This window comes from Trichoderma evansii (genome assembly GCF_050947405.1).
Source record: "Trichoderma evansii strain SZMC 28006 chromosome Unknown GGI43scaffold_1, whole genome shotgun sequence".
Lineage (NCBI taxonomy): Eukaryota > Fungi > Ascomycota > Sordariomycetes > Hypocreales > Hypocreaceae > Trichoderma > Trichoderma evansii.
The window spans coordinates 105,733-124,790 of record NW_028145205.1 but is presented as its reverse complement, the minus strand read 5'-3'; the positions used below and the strand labels follow the sequence as shown (position 1 = coordinate 124,790).

Here is a 19,058-nt window from a genome sequence, read left to right as displayed (position 1 = left end):
AGAGTAAACGGTTTATTCCATTATGCTACTAGGAGAGGCAAATTGGCTATAATTGCGTTTAATAGATTTAATGCTTGCCAGATGAATTTTGTTTCAATATTTTTTAGCAGATATCTTTGACAAACTGTCGCTTAAATAAATCCATAAACTTCATGAATACATAATTTAAAAGTATGGTCTCTTTTCGTTTGTCTCACAAGGACAAGATGATTCGAAAACTTTACATCTAAAAGATGATTTAGGGACGTTTGATGGAGCCAGTATGACCTAATAAACCATCGACATATATGCCGCCTATTCTGGAGATAGGAGGTACCAAATCCCGTAGTGCAGTATATTTATCTTCCAAGGCTACTCTCTGGATCTACAGTAGACGTGTGTGTTAAATTTACAGAGAAGATCCTCGGTTTAATGAAGGCGAAGGTTTAAAACAGAGAACAAGAAGTAGGCAGTATACTTATACCCTTTTTCTGGTGATATATATAGAAAGGCTGTGTTACGACCCAACCACCATAAGATACATACCCGCGGATATACTACAGACCAACCAGCCAATAGGAGGAGGATCACTGGCTTAAACATAAGCCAGCCTAGATAGCTCACCACCAAGGAAGTAAGCCTTCCATAAGAATTATAATTAAAATCATAAGCCACCTAGAATAACTTACTATATAAAACCATTTATTACACTTATTAAATAAAAGCTTAAATAGTCAGTTATTATTATAGCATTAATATAATAATTAAATTAATATTTATATTACAGTTATTACTATATAATTTATAACCGCTCTTAAATATCCTTACAGTCTTCTCTGCTAATATAAACTAGACTATAAAGTTTATCCCTTAGGAATCGCCTACCCTATACCTTAATATTAAACCTAATATAAACCCGAATATTATATAATAATAACTCTTATTTAAAAAGATTCTAAGAAAACTTTTAAGTAATTAAATTACTATAGCTCCAGTAACACTAAGCAACTCTAGCACTTCTACTCCTAATCCTGTTAAAAATAAAAATAAAAATATTATCCTTACTAATAAACCAGACTAGAATAAGCTTACTACTAATTAACTTAAAAATCTTATTAAAGAATTATACTAGAAATAGTAGAAGGCACTAGCCTTGGGAAAAGAAAAGGATATTAGAGTCATATTAAAACTCTAACCTTTACCTACATATAATAGTAAGCCTACTAAACTTTAATTATTTATTATATAACTTAAAGCTTATTTTTAGAATTTCTTTAATATTTTTAAAATAAAAAAAAATAAAATATCTTTTATAATATCTTGCCTTTTAGAACTTGTTTTTAAATAATTTAAGCTTATTTAAAATAATTATATTAAGTATAATATTATTATTAAATAAAATATTAAAAATATTTTTAAAAGTTTTAATAAATTTAAAAAAAAACTTAAAAAAGCTTTTAAAATATTAAAAAGATTAAAATAGTTAAAAATAAACTTATTATTATTTATTAAAAAGAAAAATATTTAAGTTATATTATATTATTTTAAGACCTAGTAATATATATTAACTAAGGAAAATTAGCACTTATTAAATAATTTTATAATAAACTTAAGCTTAAAATTAAAAAAAAAGTTTATTAAATTAATTAAAAATAATATAACCTCTTATTTTTTATAAAAAAATATGTAAAGGCTAATAACTTATTATAAGAATTAAAAATAAACTTTTTTAAATAAGAAAAAAAACTTTAAAAATTTTAAATAAATTAAGGTAAAAAATAATAAGAGCTAGTTATTAAAGATAATAATAAAACCCTAGGACTTATAAATTTAAATATAATATAAAAAAGTAATAAGAAAAAAATTTTTAAATATTATAATTATAAAAAACTTAATTATATAGCAAGAAATTATAAATTATTAAAAAAAGAAAAATCTTTAATACTTAAGCTTAAAATAACTTATATTATAAATAAAAAAGGAAAATTTATTTTTTTATTAAAATAATTAAAATCTCCTGAAAATAATAATTCTTATAAATTTTATAAAAACTTGCTTTATATTTTAAATAACTTTAAAATATTAAATATTAAAAATAATAATAAAATACTTAATTAATAACCTGTTTATTAGATTATATTTTTTTAAATTTATAAATTTATTAAAAGCCTAGAATACTTTTATAAAATTAATAATAAATATTAAAATTATAAACAGAATTATAAAAAAACTAAAAATATTTAAAAAAAATATAATAACTTTATTATAAAAATAAAATAACTTAATATATTTTACTAAGAAATTATTAAAAAAAAAAACTATAATAAATCTTATAAACTATTTTTCTTTTACAGTTAAATAAATTAAATTAAAAAACAAGATAATTAGTATTAATATATTATATAAGTAATCCTTATTAAATAAATATTATAAGAAAATATTAACTATTAATAAATAATAAAAGAATATAAATAAGTTAACCCTGAAGATTTATTTTACTACTGTATAAGCTAAATTAATTATATTATACACTAATATATAGAACACTAGTATTAAAAGGTTATAGCTAATTATTTTCCTACTAGGTCACTTATGTCCGCAATTATTACACCACACAGAGCCTTAAAATGCTCTAGATAAAAGGTTACACAGTGTTATAGATCTCTCAAAGCAGTGGTATTACAACCATTAAAATGCAAAGACGAAGATTAACTAAGCTTATATAAATACACTAAGCACTATTATAAAATCCATAAACTAGGTAAATTAATAAATTAGTAAAAAATTCAAGTAAAAAGAAAATCTAAAAAATACTATTAACATTATAAAAAAAACTAAAAGAATTATAATATTATTAAATATCCTAGATATATAGAAAATAAAATATAAAACTGGTATACTATTTTAAAAAACTATTAAAGTCTCTTATAGAAAAGTAACAGGAGGATATAAGACACTTATATATTATTAATAAAGAATATAATAATAAAAAAACGTTAAAAAACCCTATTTAAAGAATTATATAAACAGTATTATTAAACAGGAAGCCGCTTACAGTTTTAATAAACAGTGGTTTAGTAAGCAACTTTATATTAGTATTAATTATAATACGCCTATAGTTACTAGTATATAAGAAAAAAAAATTATATTAACTTTATTATATTAAAAAGCAGGCTTTTAAATATAATAAAAAATAAATTAAATAGCAAACTAATCTTTTACTAATATAATTTAAAAATTACACTATAAATATAATATATAATATAGCTAATATTCTAAAATATAACCTTGTTTTAAAAATACTATAATTATATAAATATAATCTTAATATAATATAAAGCAAAGGCTAAATTCGTTAATATAATAATAAAAAAACTCTAAGAACTAATAAAAAAATATTAGCAGAGGAACTAGGTTACTAGAAGCCTAGGATTTTCCTTAGCTTATTAAAAATCCTACCTTAACACTATTAAAAAAAAAAAAAAATTAAATAAAATTATATAAAAAAATATATTACTATTTTATATAAAGAATTATTAATATTAAACTAATAACTATACAAGATTAAATAATTAGCTAATTAATTTGCTAATATCCTAGAATAATATAAAAAATATAAGAAACTCTTTAATAATTAACTAAAAGAAAGGTTACCACTATATTTAAAATAAAATTATGAAATTATTTTAAAAAATAAAAAATTACTTAAATTTTACAAGATATATAATTTTAATAAAAAAAAACTTTATATTTTAAAAAATTAAATATAAATATAATTAAATAAAAAATATATTTAAATATTAAAATTACTTATTAAATACCTTATTATATTTATATTAAAAAGAAATAATAAACTTTAATTAATTATTAACTATTAAAAGTTAAATAAAATAATTATTAAAAATAAAACTCTTTTACCTCTAATCTTATAAATTAAAAATTAATTATATAAGAAAAAATAGTTTATAATTTTTAATTTTATTAAAGCTTATAAGCTTATAAGAATAAAAGAAAAAGATAAGTGAAAAATAATATTTATTACTTATTATAAGTTATATAAATACTTGATTATATTACAAGGGTTAACTAATATACCTGCTTCTTTTTAAAAATAAATTAATTATATATTAAAACTATATTTAAATAACTTTATAATTACTTATATTAATAATATTATTATTTTCTTAAATATTTTTAAAAAATATAAAAAACATATTTATCTTATATTATAAAAGTTAAAAAAAGTAAAACTCCTAGTTAATTTAAAAAAATATGTTTTTTATTTATAAAAAGTAAACTTTCTTAAATATATTATTACCTTAGAAAAAATTTATATAAACCTTAAAAAAGTTATTATAATTAAAAAATAGCTTATATTAATAATAGTTAAAAAACTATAAGCCTTTCTTAAACTTACTAACTACTATTATAAATTTATTAAAAACTTTATATAAAAAGCTATTTTATTAATAAACTTAATAAAAAAAAATATTACTTTTAAATAAAAGAAAAAAAAATAAAAAATATTTAAAGCTTTTAAAAAAATAATTATATTTAAACTAGTACTTGCTATATTTAATTTAAAAAAACCTGTTACTATTAAAATAAATGTTTTTTTATATATAATAAAAGAAGTATTTAATTAACCAGGAGATAATAGAAAACTAAAACTAGTAATATTCTTCTTATACAAGTTAAAAAACATAAAAACACGCTATTTAACATATAATTAAGAAATACTTACTATTATTAAAGCACTTAAGGAATAGAAATACTATTGCTATAGAAGCAAATATAAAATTATTATCCTGACAGACTATAAGAATCTCTTTTACTACACCTTAACCAGAGAACTCTCTAGTTACTAAGTAGGATATTTTAAATTCCTATTACAGTTTAATATTAAAATTATTTACTACAAAGGAACTGAAAATAAAAAAGCTAATATATTAAGCAGAAGAATTAACCATAAATAAGAAGTACCTAATTATTTAGCACAAGCACTTTAATATAATAATAAAAGGAATATAAAACAAGTTAAACTTTATATAATATTTAAAGTTCTAGAAAATAATTTTATATTTAAAAAAATTAAGGAATTTATAAAGAATTAAGAAAATAAAAAATATTTTAAAAATATTATCTTAAATTAAGGATACTTTAAAAAGAATTATAAAATATAAATACCTGAAAAATTATAAAAAAAAGTAATTAAATATATTTATAAATACTTATTATATAAATATAAAAATATAAGAAAAATATATATATAAGTTTTTAATTATTATAATATTAAGAAACTAAAATAATATATATAATATATTATTTTACATTATAATATATATTAATAAATAAAAGACAGATAATATAAACTATATAGAAAATTATAACTGCTACTAGTTACTAAAAGACTTTAAGAATTAGTAACTTTTAATTATATAACTAATCTACCCTTGTCTAAAAAACCCTTTACTAGATAATAATATAACAGTATATTTATAATAATTTGCCGCCTTATAAAACAAGCTTATTTCTTACCTTATAAGAAATCACACAGCTTAAAAGACTTTGCTTACACTTATATAAAAATAATTACCGCTAACTATAAACTATTAAAAAAAATAATTTTAAATAAAAGATAAATATTTACTTTTAAATTTTAATAAGAACTTATAGTTAAATTAAAAATAAATTATAAACTTAATATTATATACTACCTTTAAATAGATAAATAAATTAAATATATAAATTAAGTCATTAAAGCCTATTTATATACTTATATTAATTTTATATAAGATAATTAAATTAAAAAACTACTAGTAGTATAATTATATTATAACAGAACACCCTCAGAATCTACAGGAATTACACCTTTTTATACTAATTATAGATTTACCCTGGAAACATATAAACTACCACAAGATAGACTTAACACTAAGAAAGCATAACTATAAGCCAAATTAATAATTAACTTATATAAAGAAATACATATACAGTTTAAATTTATTTAAAAATATATAAAGAAATATATAAACTAAAATAAAATTATAAAACTAATTTTTTAAAAAGGAGACATAGTTTACTTACTATAATACTTACAAGGCTATAAACTTCTAAATATTAAAATAAACAAGCCAAGTAATAAGCTAAATATCAGAAAAATAAAACCTTATAAAATTCTTAAGCAAATTAAAAAAGTTAACTATAAACTAGCCTTATTAAACACTATAAAAATTTAAAATCTAGTATTTTATATATTATAATTAAAAAAAGCACTAGTTAATAAAAACACAGGATAACTTATTTTAAATAAAATTATTATAAAAGATTAAAAAAAGGAATATAAAATTAATAAAGTGCTTGCTATATATTAAAATCCTGAAACACAAGAAATTAAGTACCTTACTAAATAAAAAGAATACTCTAAAGCTGAAAACTTATAAGAACCAGAAGAATATTTCAGCTCCTAAAAACCTATTAAAAAGTTTCTCTATTCTATAAGATTAACAAGCCTAAATTAGCGAACTCCAGCCCAACGCCAAGGGAAAACTAATTAACGTTATTAGAAACCCTTAACTGTTAAAGATCATTTACTACCCCATCCTCCTCATTTAACTCCTGCATTCCACAACAAACCAACTCAGTATTACATTCCCTTATTTAATTTTTAGTACAGCAAATCTGAGATAACTGATTTACAGCCTTAGATAATTTTAACTGTAATTTAACAAGCTGTGCCTAAAAAGACTCAAGGGCTTCGCCCGCTACCTCTTCCTTAGCCTCCAGTTTTTTATACTAATCTAACACTTTCATTACTAAGAAACAGTTAGCACAAATCCACCACAAGAAAACATCTACTTACAAAAAAATAACACTAAAACACTGTCGCAAGAACAACCACGTTTAACACACTTATAACATCAAGAAGAATCCTTAATCATATAACAAGAAACCTTTTTCTTAAAACAATAAGTACACAGCATATCCAAATCAGAACCATGGGACAAAATATATAACACAAGAACATTACACTCGCAAGTCTTGCAAAAAACCAACTTAAATACTCTATCAGTCATAACAATATTATTAAAAGGAAAAGATTACTAGAACAGCATATACAGGAAAAATAATATACTTATAGAACACACGCTACTACATGAATAGCCTTGAGGACAAGACCAACGGAGAGGGGGCATCGTGTTACAACCCAACCACCATAAAATACATACCCGCAGATATACTACAGACCGACCAGCCAATAAGAGGAGGATCACTAGCTTAGACGTAAGCCAGCCTGGATAGCTCACCACCAAGAAAGTAAGCCTTCCATAAGAATCATAATTAAGATCATAAGCCACCTGGAACAACTTACTATATAAGACCATTCATTACACTTATTAAGTAAAAGCTTAAATAGTCAGTTATTATTATAGCATTAATATAACAATCAGATTGGTATTCATACCACAGTTATCGCTACGTAATCTACAACCGCTCTTAAGTATCCTTACAGTCTTCTCTGCTAACATAAACCAGACTGTAAAGTTTATCCCTTGGGAATCGCCTACCCTATACCTTGGTATTAGACCTAGTATAGACCCGAACGTCACAGGCTGCATGCATGGAATCTATCTCCACCAGTCAGAGCTAAAATACCAAGACAAAGCTTTCCCAGGCTTAATAACAAAAGAAGTGCGAAAGATCCTTCCCGATAAATAGAGTCAGCGTAAAACTCTTATTCGTAGTATTGCAAAATACTTAATAAAGGAAGAAAATAATAAAACTAGTATTGGAATTCAAGTTAGATTATCACAAAGACATAGCTGATCCCATACCAGATTTGATGAAAGGGAGAAGAAGAAGAAGATACGTGTTCCAATGTCCCAGAAAACAGTTACGCAACATATGAATATGCCAATATGCTTTTTACATTGAGTTATATAGGTTACTCTACACCCTCTGCATTAGATATCCTCATCTTATTAAACCGATAAAGTATATATTTTAGTAGTTATTTCGATATCCCAGTTTCCATGTTTTATTCATTGCAGCATGTGTAGTTGTCATAATCGACGTTATCGACATGAGAAACAACACTACTCCTCGTGATAATTTACGTCACAAAACGAACTAAGACTTAATGTAAAAAATAGATACCCGTTGGATAGCCTTTCTGCTGGTCACTAGAAGTGGAACTAGCGGATAATATATCATTCTTGTGACATATCATTTTACTCTGTCAAAAAAATTAACAGATGCACAAAGTCAAACTGTGCGATCTACTTCGCATAAATACATTGAAATAAAGTTAGCATGCTGCAAAATCGAGTGTCAAATTTTCTGAAGTTTATATACCTTTCTGATATATGGATACGGAAAAATATTCTATTTGTACCCCAATTCCCCATAACTTTATAAGAAGCTTCCCATTTGGTATTAAAATATCCTCTTTTAGAAACGAGTAAGGCTAAGGTCGAAACGTCCGAAGCATTTTAAAATGGGGCATATCCAGCGAAAGACCCCCTTTTCAATATATGCCCAACTTCGAAACAAGTATAAGAAATGCAAAATGATCCAAAGCCCAGGTAAAATCAATGAAAAGAATCCACTTTTATAGCCGATGAAACTTTTCGTAAGATAAATCTGCTCCTATTTGAAGCTGAATAACATGTCACTGTCAAATATTGCCTTGGAGCACTTCAATATGTATGACTTCTATTTACTTTTCAAGCACACTAAACCCTACCAAATTTACTTTAAAAACAGCGTAAAATTTTAGAAGAATATCAATCTTCTGGAGTGAACGTTACATATTTTCTGCTCTAGTATCTAACTACCATCAGCGTTGGCGGTAAAGGGGAACGTACTGACTCACCCACTGTGCTTCCCTTAATACGTAACAGCGAAGAGCGAGCCTGAACCATAATATACAGTGAACAAATCCGGCAGCTCATAGTCAGATTCCAATGTTAAGCTTTCTTACTACGGAGTACTCCGTACTAATATTTGCAACGTATTCTAAGTCATTAGCAGGATCATGCAGCTTGTATTACGATCTGGCCGATTGGTATATTCTGAAATACCTACTATACAGACTCAGCTTCTGATGTAAATTAAGGATTTCCGATCTAGCGAATAACATTAAAAAAATATCCACCAATTAAAATCCAGCTAGAAGGCAATTCGCCGGGTATGCGGCACGACGGACAATCTACTTTTAGGCATATCCTAGTAGGGCTCATGTACCTGTCATTTTGGTGTTAGTGCGACAGTTCACTAACTACTCGTTCTAGAAACAGGATCACCATGCCTTACGCGCTGTTCACGATTGTATCAGTATATAAAATGGCAAGATGATCCTCTTTCTTCTTTACCTTTTTTGTATTCATCTGAAAAGCTTTTACATCAAGACAACTCAGCTATTCACCGATACTTTCCGCAACAACCATGCCTGCGCTCAAAACTCTTCTTGCTACTGGCCTTGTGGGAGCTGCCTCAGCGGCGCTCAACCCCAGCTGTGCTCCTGGTGGTAACTTTGACCTTTCCATATGGTCTCTTCAACTCCCTATTGGCTCTACTGGCAGCCCAACCACGATTCCCGCTTCACAGCTCACAGGTTGTGGGGGCTACCAGGATCCCGGCCATCACTACTTTTTCACCGAGAGTGGCGACGGCGCCTTGGTCATGAAAGTACCTGGCGCACCCTCAAACACTGGCTGTGTCACTACACCCAACAGCCTGCACTGCCGCACGGAGCTGCGTGAAAGCAGCCCCAGCAGCTGGGACCCTAATGCCAGCAACAACAAATTGACGGTGACGCTAGCTGTGGAACAGCCAGACAACTCAGGCTATGGCACAGTTGTCGGCCAAATTCATATTGCGGACAACGTTAGCACCAAACCAGTGGCCGAGCTGTACTACAACTCCAGTGGCGATCTGACCATGGGCGTGGAACAAACTCGTTCTGGCGGTGACGAAGTCATGACTCAGGTTGGCAATGTCCCAGTTGGCCAGCAATTTACCTACACCATTAGCTATTCCAGCAACATCCTTAGTGTCAGCATTAACGGTGGTGCAGCCAAGACTCTTAGCACCTACTCTCTTGATGCGCCTGCCAGCTACTTCAAGGTTGGAAACTACAACCAGGGCTCAAGCGCTTCTGATGTCCACTTCTTCGCCATCAACGTTTCTCACTAGAATGATTCAATTAGCTAACAGGGGCTATTGTAAATATTTTTTCTTTTCTTTGGCAAGCAAGACCGTTGTATATAAGAGGGTCTATTGATACCTTACTCAAATCTTAATTTGTCACCATATAGCGTATTTGACATCCTGCTGGATGTTTGAGAAATATTGAGAAGGCTGCGAATTGTTAGGTAGATTAACTGGCTATTTGACTCAATAACAAGACATTTTTTTTCATGATTTTAAGATTCTCTAGGTTATCTTACTGGTGGCGCTACGACACTTCGCTGTAGAGGCCAAGTATATGGCAATGTACTCCGTAGCGGCTAACCTGTGGCTAACATAGACTTGGGAAACTGAAACTGCTTCTACGTTCTTAAAGATTACATCTAGGGCAATTGTTCAATTCGTCGATAATACCGATAAATATAACGGTATTCGGGTATCTGAAATCTTGCTTCTTAAATCTTGATTTTAATATTCACGCATGATGAAAGTATCATCTCGTATATTTCTATTTTGACTAACTAGTATCCAAAAGTCGCGAGCCAAAATTAAATATTTACAATTACGCTCGCTCTGGCAGATGCATCTCTTCGTTGATTGATAAGGTCGCTAGGTGTTAGCTTCTCCAGCTGTAATATTAGTGTACATAGCACCCAAAATAGAGATGAGCCATTCAACGTTGAGCTGATTAGCATCTTTCGTGAGCTATACTGCGAAAAGAAGATGGATGCCAGACCTTTTGTTGCCTCCCAATACCAGCCAATTGGTAAGTTGTCGCGAGATCAGTCATTGAATGAAGTAGAGAATTATTAAAGTATCCCCTTGTGTTGCTTTCAGTATAGTGCATCGAGCTGGGTATGGCCAATCATATTAGTGGCGGCGCTATATTAACATTAATGCCATTTGGACATTTATCGTATCAGTTAAATATCGTGTCCAAATCCTACCATTTTGGGTCTCCCTGGTCAACATTTCTTTCACTTTCAGATGTGCGAAGGGTCCCAGCGCTAAATACCCGAAACAATCTATCAAAGACAAAAAAATGGGCACTAAAGATTACAGCTAGAGAATCAAGCAATGGAATGTCCAAGCAAAAGTTGACAGTCATGCATGATTGAGTTGCAATCTCGATTATCTTCTTCTCAATTCTACTCATTTCTGAGCATAATATCATTGCAACTCCAGCGACTTTGTTTCATATTCACTCCAGACGATGTTATAAACAATGGCGAATGTTTTTATGATGCATGTCTTTCATAAAATAAACGTCAAAAAAATGTTGAACTGATTGGGAGACAATATAATTCTTTGCACCTCATGTAGAAACTAGACAAAATGCCGGCACTGTTTGCGACGCCACTCTCGAATTCCGGCAATATCAGTATGAGAAGCGTAAACATCATGCGAGTCATTTGATGCTGCTGCGTATTCATGTAGAAATAGGATTAGGATAAAAGTTATGGCTGGTTCCGCAGCCTCTGTCAGCTCTGAATGCAGTGTATCGATCACACTGTAATGATGCATCCAACTTAGTTGGCACTCGCGACTGCTTCCGAACCGAATGTTTCTAGCTCTTATTACGATTTTGTATCAATTCAAATCCATTCTGGATTGTCTTTTCTCCGCGTAGCAACAAGCCAATTTCACCTGGATGCATCCAGTGAAGCCACGTCACAACGGCCAACATTGGCAGGGCATCGAAGGTATAAATAAAGGCCTCTTTTGTAAGTAAATATCCATCATTGCCTTGAGCATATTCGATCACACGGAATAGGTTTCGAATGATGATTAAGCAGCCCGCAATATATAACGTTCGGAGGTATATCTGCCAGCGACAATCTGATTGTTGCGAACGAACAGTTGGAATTGACTTCATTCGATGGTGGAAAACAGCTGTGACAGTGACAAAAAGAGCGAACCAAATGAGTTGGAGAACAAGGCCGCCAATGATAACATTATTTCCAAGATCTGTCGAAGATGGGCTGTTTTTGCTCGAAGCCAGAATACCGCTGCCTAAATTTGCGACATAGTGGTAAGCAGTTGATTTCGAATGTGACATCTTTCAAGAAAATAAGCGTACCCCCAGCAAGAAGTAAGAAGCAAATGACGTCTCCAATGACAAATATTTTGGTGAGCCATTGAGGCCGAATAATCGAGTGATCTTGCCCATCAACAAGAATAATGATTCGGCCGAGTATCATATAAATGGACGCTGCGAACAATGCCGGCGCAAGTAAAATAAACATGCTTTGAATAAGGTATGGTCCCAATGTCCAACAACCCGCTTTTTGAGCCCCAGATGCGGCTCGGCCAGCAAAACCAATAAACTCAACTATAGGTCGGATTAAAAGTCAGCACTATTATTAACGGCTTGCAATAGCTGTCACTGGGTATAAACGCACAAAAACATCCAATTACCAAGGGTGTTAGGTACCAGCATCTTGTTTTCCACATTTGAAACAGATGCAGTATCGTAGATAAAAAGAAAAGAACGCAGAAAAGAGCGGCCGCAGCGACAGAAGGGGTGTAGCGATAGAATGCAAAGGCCGCATGTTGCCAGTTCGGGTTGCAGTTGGTGCTCATCCTAGATAATGCGACGCTGATGTAGATTCAGCGAATTAATCCAGGCGGTAAGATGAAAGGAGTACAGATGACAGAAAGTTAAAGAGAGCTAGCCAATAAATCATTCTATATTGAAAAAGAGTCTGAGGATGGACCTGAGATATTTAAAAGAAAATGCTAGCTTCCCTTATTCCTTCTCTTCCAATATTTTTTTAGTACGAGGATGCAACATAGCCTTGAGCTAACCCTAAAATTGTGCAATAAATTGAAACTACATTCTCGAATGGGAGAAAGAGTGGCTCTCCTTTGATGATCTACCCTTTCGGTGGTTTTCACTTGTCGGGTGTATCGAAATATCACAACCTTAAAAGCGTATTGTTGAGCCACTGATTGGTGAATAGTTTTGGCATTCTCCACAGCAAGTGATGAAATATACATGTACCATGTTTGTGCTTTATTTTAGTGGTTCCCTACGGCTTGTAGAAACTCTACAAATAGAATAGTAACCCTAGCTATTTGTATGTCAATTAATACGAAGTTCACGAAATGATGTATGCAAGCGCTGAGTGCTGCACGGTGCTCCCGAGTTCAGAGTTCCAGAGCTTGGAAGCCCCTTTGCTCCACCCGCGTATTCCTGGAATTTTCATTGGCTGGCATGCGGGCCAATGCACAAACGCCATCACGCCGAGCCCCGTTTTCTTTAAAGCAGGGTGGGGCTTCTCTTGACCTTATTAATACATTAATCAATGTTGCGGACCTCTCTACATACTAGTTTCATATCGTACTTTCTAACAGCCAATTTAACCATAACGTATTGGATGTGAAAACCAAACGCCCAACCTAATTTCTATTTTCTATCATCATTCCCTAAGGTATCTCCCGTAGCGCTTTACATACATCGAGCGTTGGGTCTATTTTTAACTCTACTCATTACTGCGTCTATATCCTGGCTTTAACCTGATACAGGTGCCCAAAACTCCATAAGCTTCAATATTGGAAATCATTTTGCTGCCAATTGGTGATTTGGCCACAGTAGCCACTGTTCCCATTGTGTCCCTAAGTAAGCCGAGATTGACTGGATCAAAAACCGCCCCGAGCTGCCAAACACCCAAAAGGTACGGTGACGATGCAGTAACACAGCATAGAAAGATAGTATGACGAGTGCTTCTGGGATCCGGCGTCTAACCATATCGCCGAATCTTGCGGATACCAGAATTGTCCACGAAACTGTAAAAGGGATTTGAATGTGGGCCCTTGAATCCACCTGATATAGATCGAAAATGCGCTGAAGAATGATAATTGCTTGAAAGCATGCGTCTTGATCTCTTTCTTGAAGATCACTCTTTTGAATTAAAGAATTTAAATGTTCACATTCTTCAGGTCGCTCACGATCGAGTTCGGCAATGTCTTCCATCCGTCGCTGCCCGATAATCTCTTCAACAATATCCCTTACAATTGGCCATGTCTTTTGTACCACAACATGCACACCTCGGTGAACAGGAAAATAAATAGAAAGTTTGCCGAAAAAGGATTCGAAATTTCTGCATTGGAAAGTCTCGAACATAATCTGGAGGCCAAGGAATGAAGCATACAGAAACCAAGAACGGGAGTTTTGACTCGAGATATCGGTTTCGGTTCTATTAAATAAAGATAAAGCTCGTGTTTGTAGCTCCATTGCTTTGTTGCTGAACATCTGCTGCTCTCCTCGGCGAAAGGTGCTCATATGGGCTGCCGATAGGGCAAGAATTTGGTCCATGAGATAAGGGTCGGTAAAAGCACATTGCATGATCACCTTGCGCGTTGAGATAGGCAACGGGAGCATGCTTTCCTCAAATGCGCCTGACTCGAAATGATGAAGCAGCTCAAGATGCCCTAGATCATATAGTTGAGCTTGCCATTCCTGGGTATTGCACTGGGTAAGTGGCGAAAGCGTCCGTAGCGATGGCGTTGATACACAAGGCACTGCCTTTGGGCGGCTAAAGCGATATGATGGACGTGTAAGGCGGTATGAACAGGATCGATTCGTGATAGTGCAATTGAGGCAAATGGGTGAGCTCTCATCGCACTTCTTATGGCGTTGCTTGCACTCTCTACATCCACTTCGGGATTTGCGGTGAGAACTGCGCATGATCTGGATGTACTAAAGACGGTACAATAGATCTAAGTGGATAAGATCTAGTAAAGCTTGACTGCTTTTTGTCTGAGTAAATCTGATGCTGCTTTGTATGGGCCGGCGAGTTTCGTCGTAATATAGTAAGGAAACGTTCACTGAGTGTAGTATAACTCCTATGCAGAACACGCGCGTACGTCGTGTTCCATCGGACTCAGCCACCGCTTAGCTACGCTGCCCCACTTGCTGCTTGATAATTGCACTACGGCATCCTGCGGATTAAAAAGACACCGAAGATCAAAAGGGAGTTTTTAATGCTCTTTTATGTAATTAAACTAATTGTACTTCGTATATTGCCAAAATAAAACAAGCCACCCATTCCCAAATCGGGATGAGATGATACAGTAGTTTCAAAAACGCGCTACTCTGTAAAATGAATATCTACAAATGTGTAAATGGCTGACAACACAATTACAGCCTAAAATTACCCTCAAGAAGTATATTCACCGCCTCTTCCCAGCCTCGAGAAGATGCGATATCAATGACTGACCGTCCCTGATCATCTTTGGCCTCTAGATCAACACTGAACTTGCTGCTTAACAGTTTCAATATTCTCATATCGCCATTTTCGACGGCCTGCATGAATGCATTCCAGCCCCTGTAGATTTTATTTGGATCGGCGCCCTTCTCGAGAAGCATTTCAAGTATATCCGTATCGTCGCCACGGCATCTTCTGACTGCTTTGACAATAGGGAGATGCTCACCAGGAGCGTTAAGGTCAGCATAGCCGTCAGTTATGAGGAAATGAACCATTTCCTTTAAATCTTCGCGAATAGCTGTCGTTAATGGAGAGAAAACGCCACCGTTTTTATCTTCCACTGAAACACCCGCTGCCAGCAGTAGCTTGACTGACTCGATTTGGTTGGCGGCCACGGCCATCTCCATGACGCCTTTATACGCACGTGGCTCGGCAAGCACTGATAATATGCGCTTAAGAATTAGAGGGTTTCGCACGGCCATGCATACCGGCCAATCTTGCCCACGCTTGTTGGGATCTGCTCCTCTGGCGATCAAGGCGTCTATCATTTCCATCCTATTGTCTCGAATGGCGCTCGTCAATGGAGAACACCCCTTGGGATTCCTCTCATTTGGGTCTAGGCCTTGATCTAATAGCCACAATAACGCCTCCATGTTGTTTGAGTTGACTGCAGTTTCTAATATCCCCTTGGGGGAGTGCAGGTCAGCGCCAGCGGTGACAAGCGCAGGCAAGAGGTGGACACGATTGTGTGTGACGCATTTGAAGGCCGGATACTCGCTGGCCATGACATTCGGATCTGCGCCACTGCTAAGCAGCAGCTGAAATATGTCTATTCGGTTATCCCGGATGGACGTGCAAAGAGGAGTATAAACACCGTCTTTTTTAGCATTGGGGTCGACTCCGGCTTTCAAAAGTACGCGCACCGATTCGATATTATTGATACTGGCTGCCAATTCCATAATACCAGGGCATTTCTTATAGTCTGCACCATGATTAAGAAGTAGTTGAAGACAGGGTGTCTGATATGTTGCCGGCCATAGCATGTGCTTAGGTCCTGGGAGGTTTGGATTCGCCCCATGATCCAAAAGGCTGCCTGTGATGTCCACTCGAGAGGAGCTAATCGCTTCAAAGAGTGCTGTTTTTCCTTCTCTATTCTTCTCATTTGGATCCACTCCATAGTGAAGAAGAAGATCAATCATCCTCTTTGGGGTTTTCTTGTTGATCGCTGCAATTAACATCGTATTACCATTGGAGGTGCTTTGAGATAGATCACCTCCATACATCAATAAGAGATGCGACAAGCTGACTTTCTGAGTAGTAATAGCAGATGAAAGGGGAGATTCCAACTCTGGGCCAACCAATGCATTAGGATCTGCTCCATACTTTAGGAGGGTGACTGCCCCTGAAAAGAACATTTTTTGCACCGCCGCAAACAGCGGCGTAATGCCATCGCCATCTGCTTCGTTGGGATCGGCCCCGAAAAGAAGGAGAAGGCGAATGCTTTCACCATCAAGAAGATTTACAGCCTCTGTGAGTGCCGCTGCAGGAGACACTCCTCTATCCAGCAACTGCTCAATTAACTTATGGTTCTTTCCTCGAACAGCAGAAACGATACTGCCTCTCAAGTTTTCGGCATCCGAGCCTGCTGTGCTGCGAGGGGTCCAGCGTGGCATTGTAAAAGGATCTACTTTCAGACGTATGGCTTTGGACTTTCCAAGGTCCATACCAGCCAACTCTTCCAAAAGTGCATCTGACTCTACTGTTCCCGTATTGGACGATGTATCTCCAATAGTGCTAGCTCGATCAAAAGTCGTAACAATGCCCGAATTTACTCTGTCGTTCGAGACAATCGAGCTCGGAGTGGTAACGCTGTAATGATGAAGGATATCGTCCGATGGGCCACGCGGGGTTGAAAATGGCTTATTTGCCAGGTTAGAATCGGGCCTGCGAGAAGAGGATCTTTCGCTCCACGCGGCTGGAGATGCTAGCATTTGCTGATGCTGTCCTTCGACAGACAAATGCCCGTGGCTAAGAGGAGATGGACGATGACGCGACATGTCTGGCTCGGAAGCCTTTGTTTTCACACGTCCCGAGTTATCATCCAGTCTGTTCAATGCCGCTGCGAGCCCTGTGTATCCAATACCCATGCTGCGCTCAATCCGTTCGGTGCCCAGCGTCCACTGAAAGAGCAGAGCACTCATCCTCAAACCTTCTTTTGTTCGCTCGAGAACTGCCGTCATTTTGTCGATATCGGTATCTCCAAATATTTTGCCCCAGCCACGTCTCATCCTTCCCATCGTGCCCTTGCGTTCATATTCTAGGAGTTTGCCCAGCATTTCATCGAGGATATTGAAGTCTGATTGAGCAACTCGTAATTTCTTGTCCAATTCTGAGATGACATCAGGCGGTAACTCTGGGGTCGAGCGTCCACATTCTCCAAGGCCAGCTTCGAGAGAGAAGAGAATCTCGCAGGTGTCAAGGAACAAATGCGCTAACCGATCGACATTGTGCGAAAGTTGCTTGACAGTGGTGAGATATTCGAGCATGCGAACAGAGGTTCGATCTCCATTGGCCGCAACATTATGGCAAAGGTCACAGCATTTTGTATGAGCTTTGGACAATTGACGAGACATTTTTGCGGGCTGTTTGGCAGGCGGGTGCAGGCCTGAAGAAGAGTTGATGTTGGTGGCGCTTGCGGCTTTAGACAGTGGCGTCGCCAAAGGAACTGACTTCGGCGAGATCGGGGTGCGGGCAGTCCCAGGCAACGAGAGAAATTCTTCGGTATCTATTGAGAACGGGTCTTTCTGAGGTGTGATGGAGAGTGCCTCAAAGAAGTCAAACTCTTGAATTGAATTTTCCTTGGGTACGACAACCGCCGACGGTGATGAAAGCATCATGCGCGCAGTAGAATGAGCAGCGTGCAGCATTACAGTCAACCTCGGGAAATCGGACAAGGCAGGAAAAGGTTTTGATAGTTATTTAAGCTAGGGCCGTCTGAATCAGCAGATTCGATGGCCCAATGTACTTCGCTTTCAATCTAACAATTCACGTTGCTTTTGGTGTCTAGGCCATCATCGCGCCCCGTAGTGGCCACGAGGCACATGGATCGCCCATGTTCGATTAGTGTAATCTCTCCATATTTCGACGATAGTCTATTCAGCTCTAGCAAGATTAGCCAATCGTATTGTGCTATGTTGGCCTAGAATCGGCTATGTGGAGCTGATTGGTGATAGCTTTCGGATAGCTGCAATAACACTTGCGCTTCGTATTCCACAGCTGAAGCTGGGTGACCAGTCTGTGCGTGCACTAAACACGACTGCTGAAACACACTATCAAGCCGCGGATACTTTGTCCCTTTTCCGCGCCTGGATTCTGAAAAGCTTAACGCCTCGATCCAGGGGATTCAGGCAGAAGGGGAAGGTATCTCCCTTAGTGGTCATAGTGGTGGTGGTAGTGGTCCGGAAGCTAGCAAAGACTGCTGTGAGCTCCACTCGCCACCATCTCGCGCTATTTTGCATCGCAACTACCGAGGATCCTTTCCATAACCATGCACCTGCACCGATTTTACTCCGTATTCCGTGCGTGTCTCTCGGAGCAACAAGACAAGTTTCTCCCATTTGAAATCTGTAAACGTATAAAAAGCAAGGTGCAGCCACATGGCGTATGTTATTCCAGCAT

The 19,058-nt window shown here is 34.8% G+C and overlaps 4 protein-coding genes across 4 annotated transcripts; 1 reads left to right on the top strand and 3 right to left on the bottom strand.

Annotated features, from left to right (window-relative positions):
• The first annotated feature begins 9,305 nt into the window (after window positions 1-9,305).
• Window positions 9,306-10,404, top strand: GGI43DRAFT_389250 (polysaccharide lyase family 7 protein). Its single transcript, XM_083204167.1, has one exon. It carries the CDS (start codon window positions 9,427-9,429, stop codon window positions 10,174-10,176), a length of 750 nt encoding a protein of 249 aa, XP_083065651.1. The 5' UTR covers window positions 9,306-9,426; the 3' UTR covers window positions 10,177-10,404.
• Window positions 10,405-11,353: 949 nt separating this feature from the next.
• Window positions 11,354-13,075, bottom strand: GGI43DRAFT_389248 (RTA1 domain-containing protein). The gene is made up of 3 exons (XM_083204166.1): window positions 12,573-13,075; window positions 12,251-12,502; window positions 11,354-12,183 (listed from the first exon to the last, which is right to left on the bottom strand). The coding sequence occupies exons 1-3, from the start codon at window positions 12,751-12,753 to the stop codon at window positions 11,738-11,740; spliced, it is 879 nt and encodes a 292-aa protein (XP_083065650.1). The 5' UTR covers window positions 12,754-13,075; the 3' UTR covers window positions 11,354-11,737.
• Window positions 13,076-13,484: 409 nt separating this feature from the next.
• On the bottom strand, window positions 13,485-15,005 carry GGI43DRAFT_389247 (Zn(II)2Cys6 transcription factor domain-containing protein). The gene has a single exon (XM_083204165.1). It carries the CDS (start codon window positions 14,858-14,860, stop codon window positions 13,733-13,735), a length of 1,128 nt encoding a protein of 375 aa, XP_083065649.1. The 5' UTR covers window positions 14,861-15,005; the 3' UTR covers window positions 13,485-13,732.
• A 157-nt stretch (window positions 15,006-15,162) lies between these two features.
• On the bottom strand, window positions 15,163-18,458 carry GGI43DRAFT_389246 (ankyrin repeat-containing domain protein). The gene has a single exon (XM_083204164.1). It carries the CDS (start codon window positions 18,305-18,307, stop codon window positions 15,314-15,316), a length of 2,994 nt encoding a protein of 997 aa, XP_083065648.1. The 5' UTR covers window positions 18,308-18,458; the 3' UTR covers window positions 15,163-15,313.
• Between the last annotated feature and the right edge of the window lie 600 nt (window positions 18,459-19,058).

Excerpts from the sequence above, each read along its gene's own strand:
- GGI43DRAFT_389250 (XM_083204167.1), top strand. The coding sequence starts at position 9,427 with ATGCCTGCGCTCAAAACTCTTCTTGCTACTGGCCTTGTGGGAGCTGCC.
- GGI43DRAFT_389248 (XM_083204166.1), bottom strand. The coding sequence starts at position 12,753 with ATGAGCACCAACTGCAACCCGAACTGGCAACATGCGGCCTTTGCATTC. Across the intron at positions 12,503-12,572 it reads CTTGGTAATTGGATGTTTTT|TTGAGTTTATTGGTTTTGCT; the intron begins GTGCGTTTATAC and ends TCCGACCTATAG. Across the intron at positions 12,184-12,250 it reads CTTCTTACTTCTTGCTGGGG|GCAGCGGTATTCTGGCTTCG; the intron begins GTACGCTTATTT and ends TCGCAAATTTAG.
- GGI43DRAFT_389247 (XM_083204165.1), bottom strand. The coding sequence starts at position 14,860 with ATGCGCAGTTCTCACCGCAAATCCCGAAGTGGATGTAGAGAGTGCAAG.
- GGI43DRAFT_389246 (XM_083204164.1), bottom strand. The coding sequence starts at position 18,307 with ATGCTGCACGCTGCTCATTCTACTGCGCGCATGATGCTTTCATCACCG.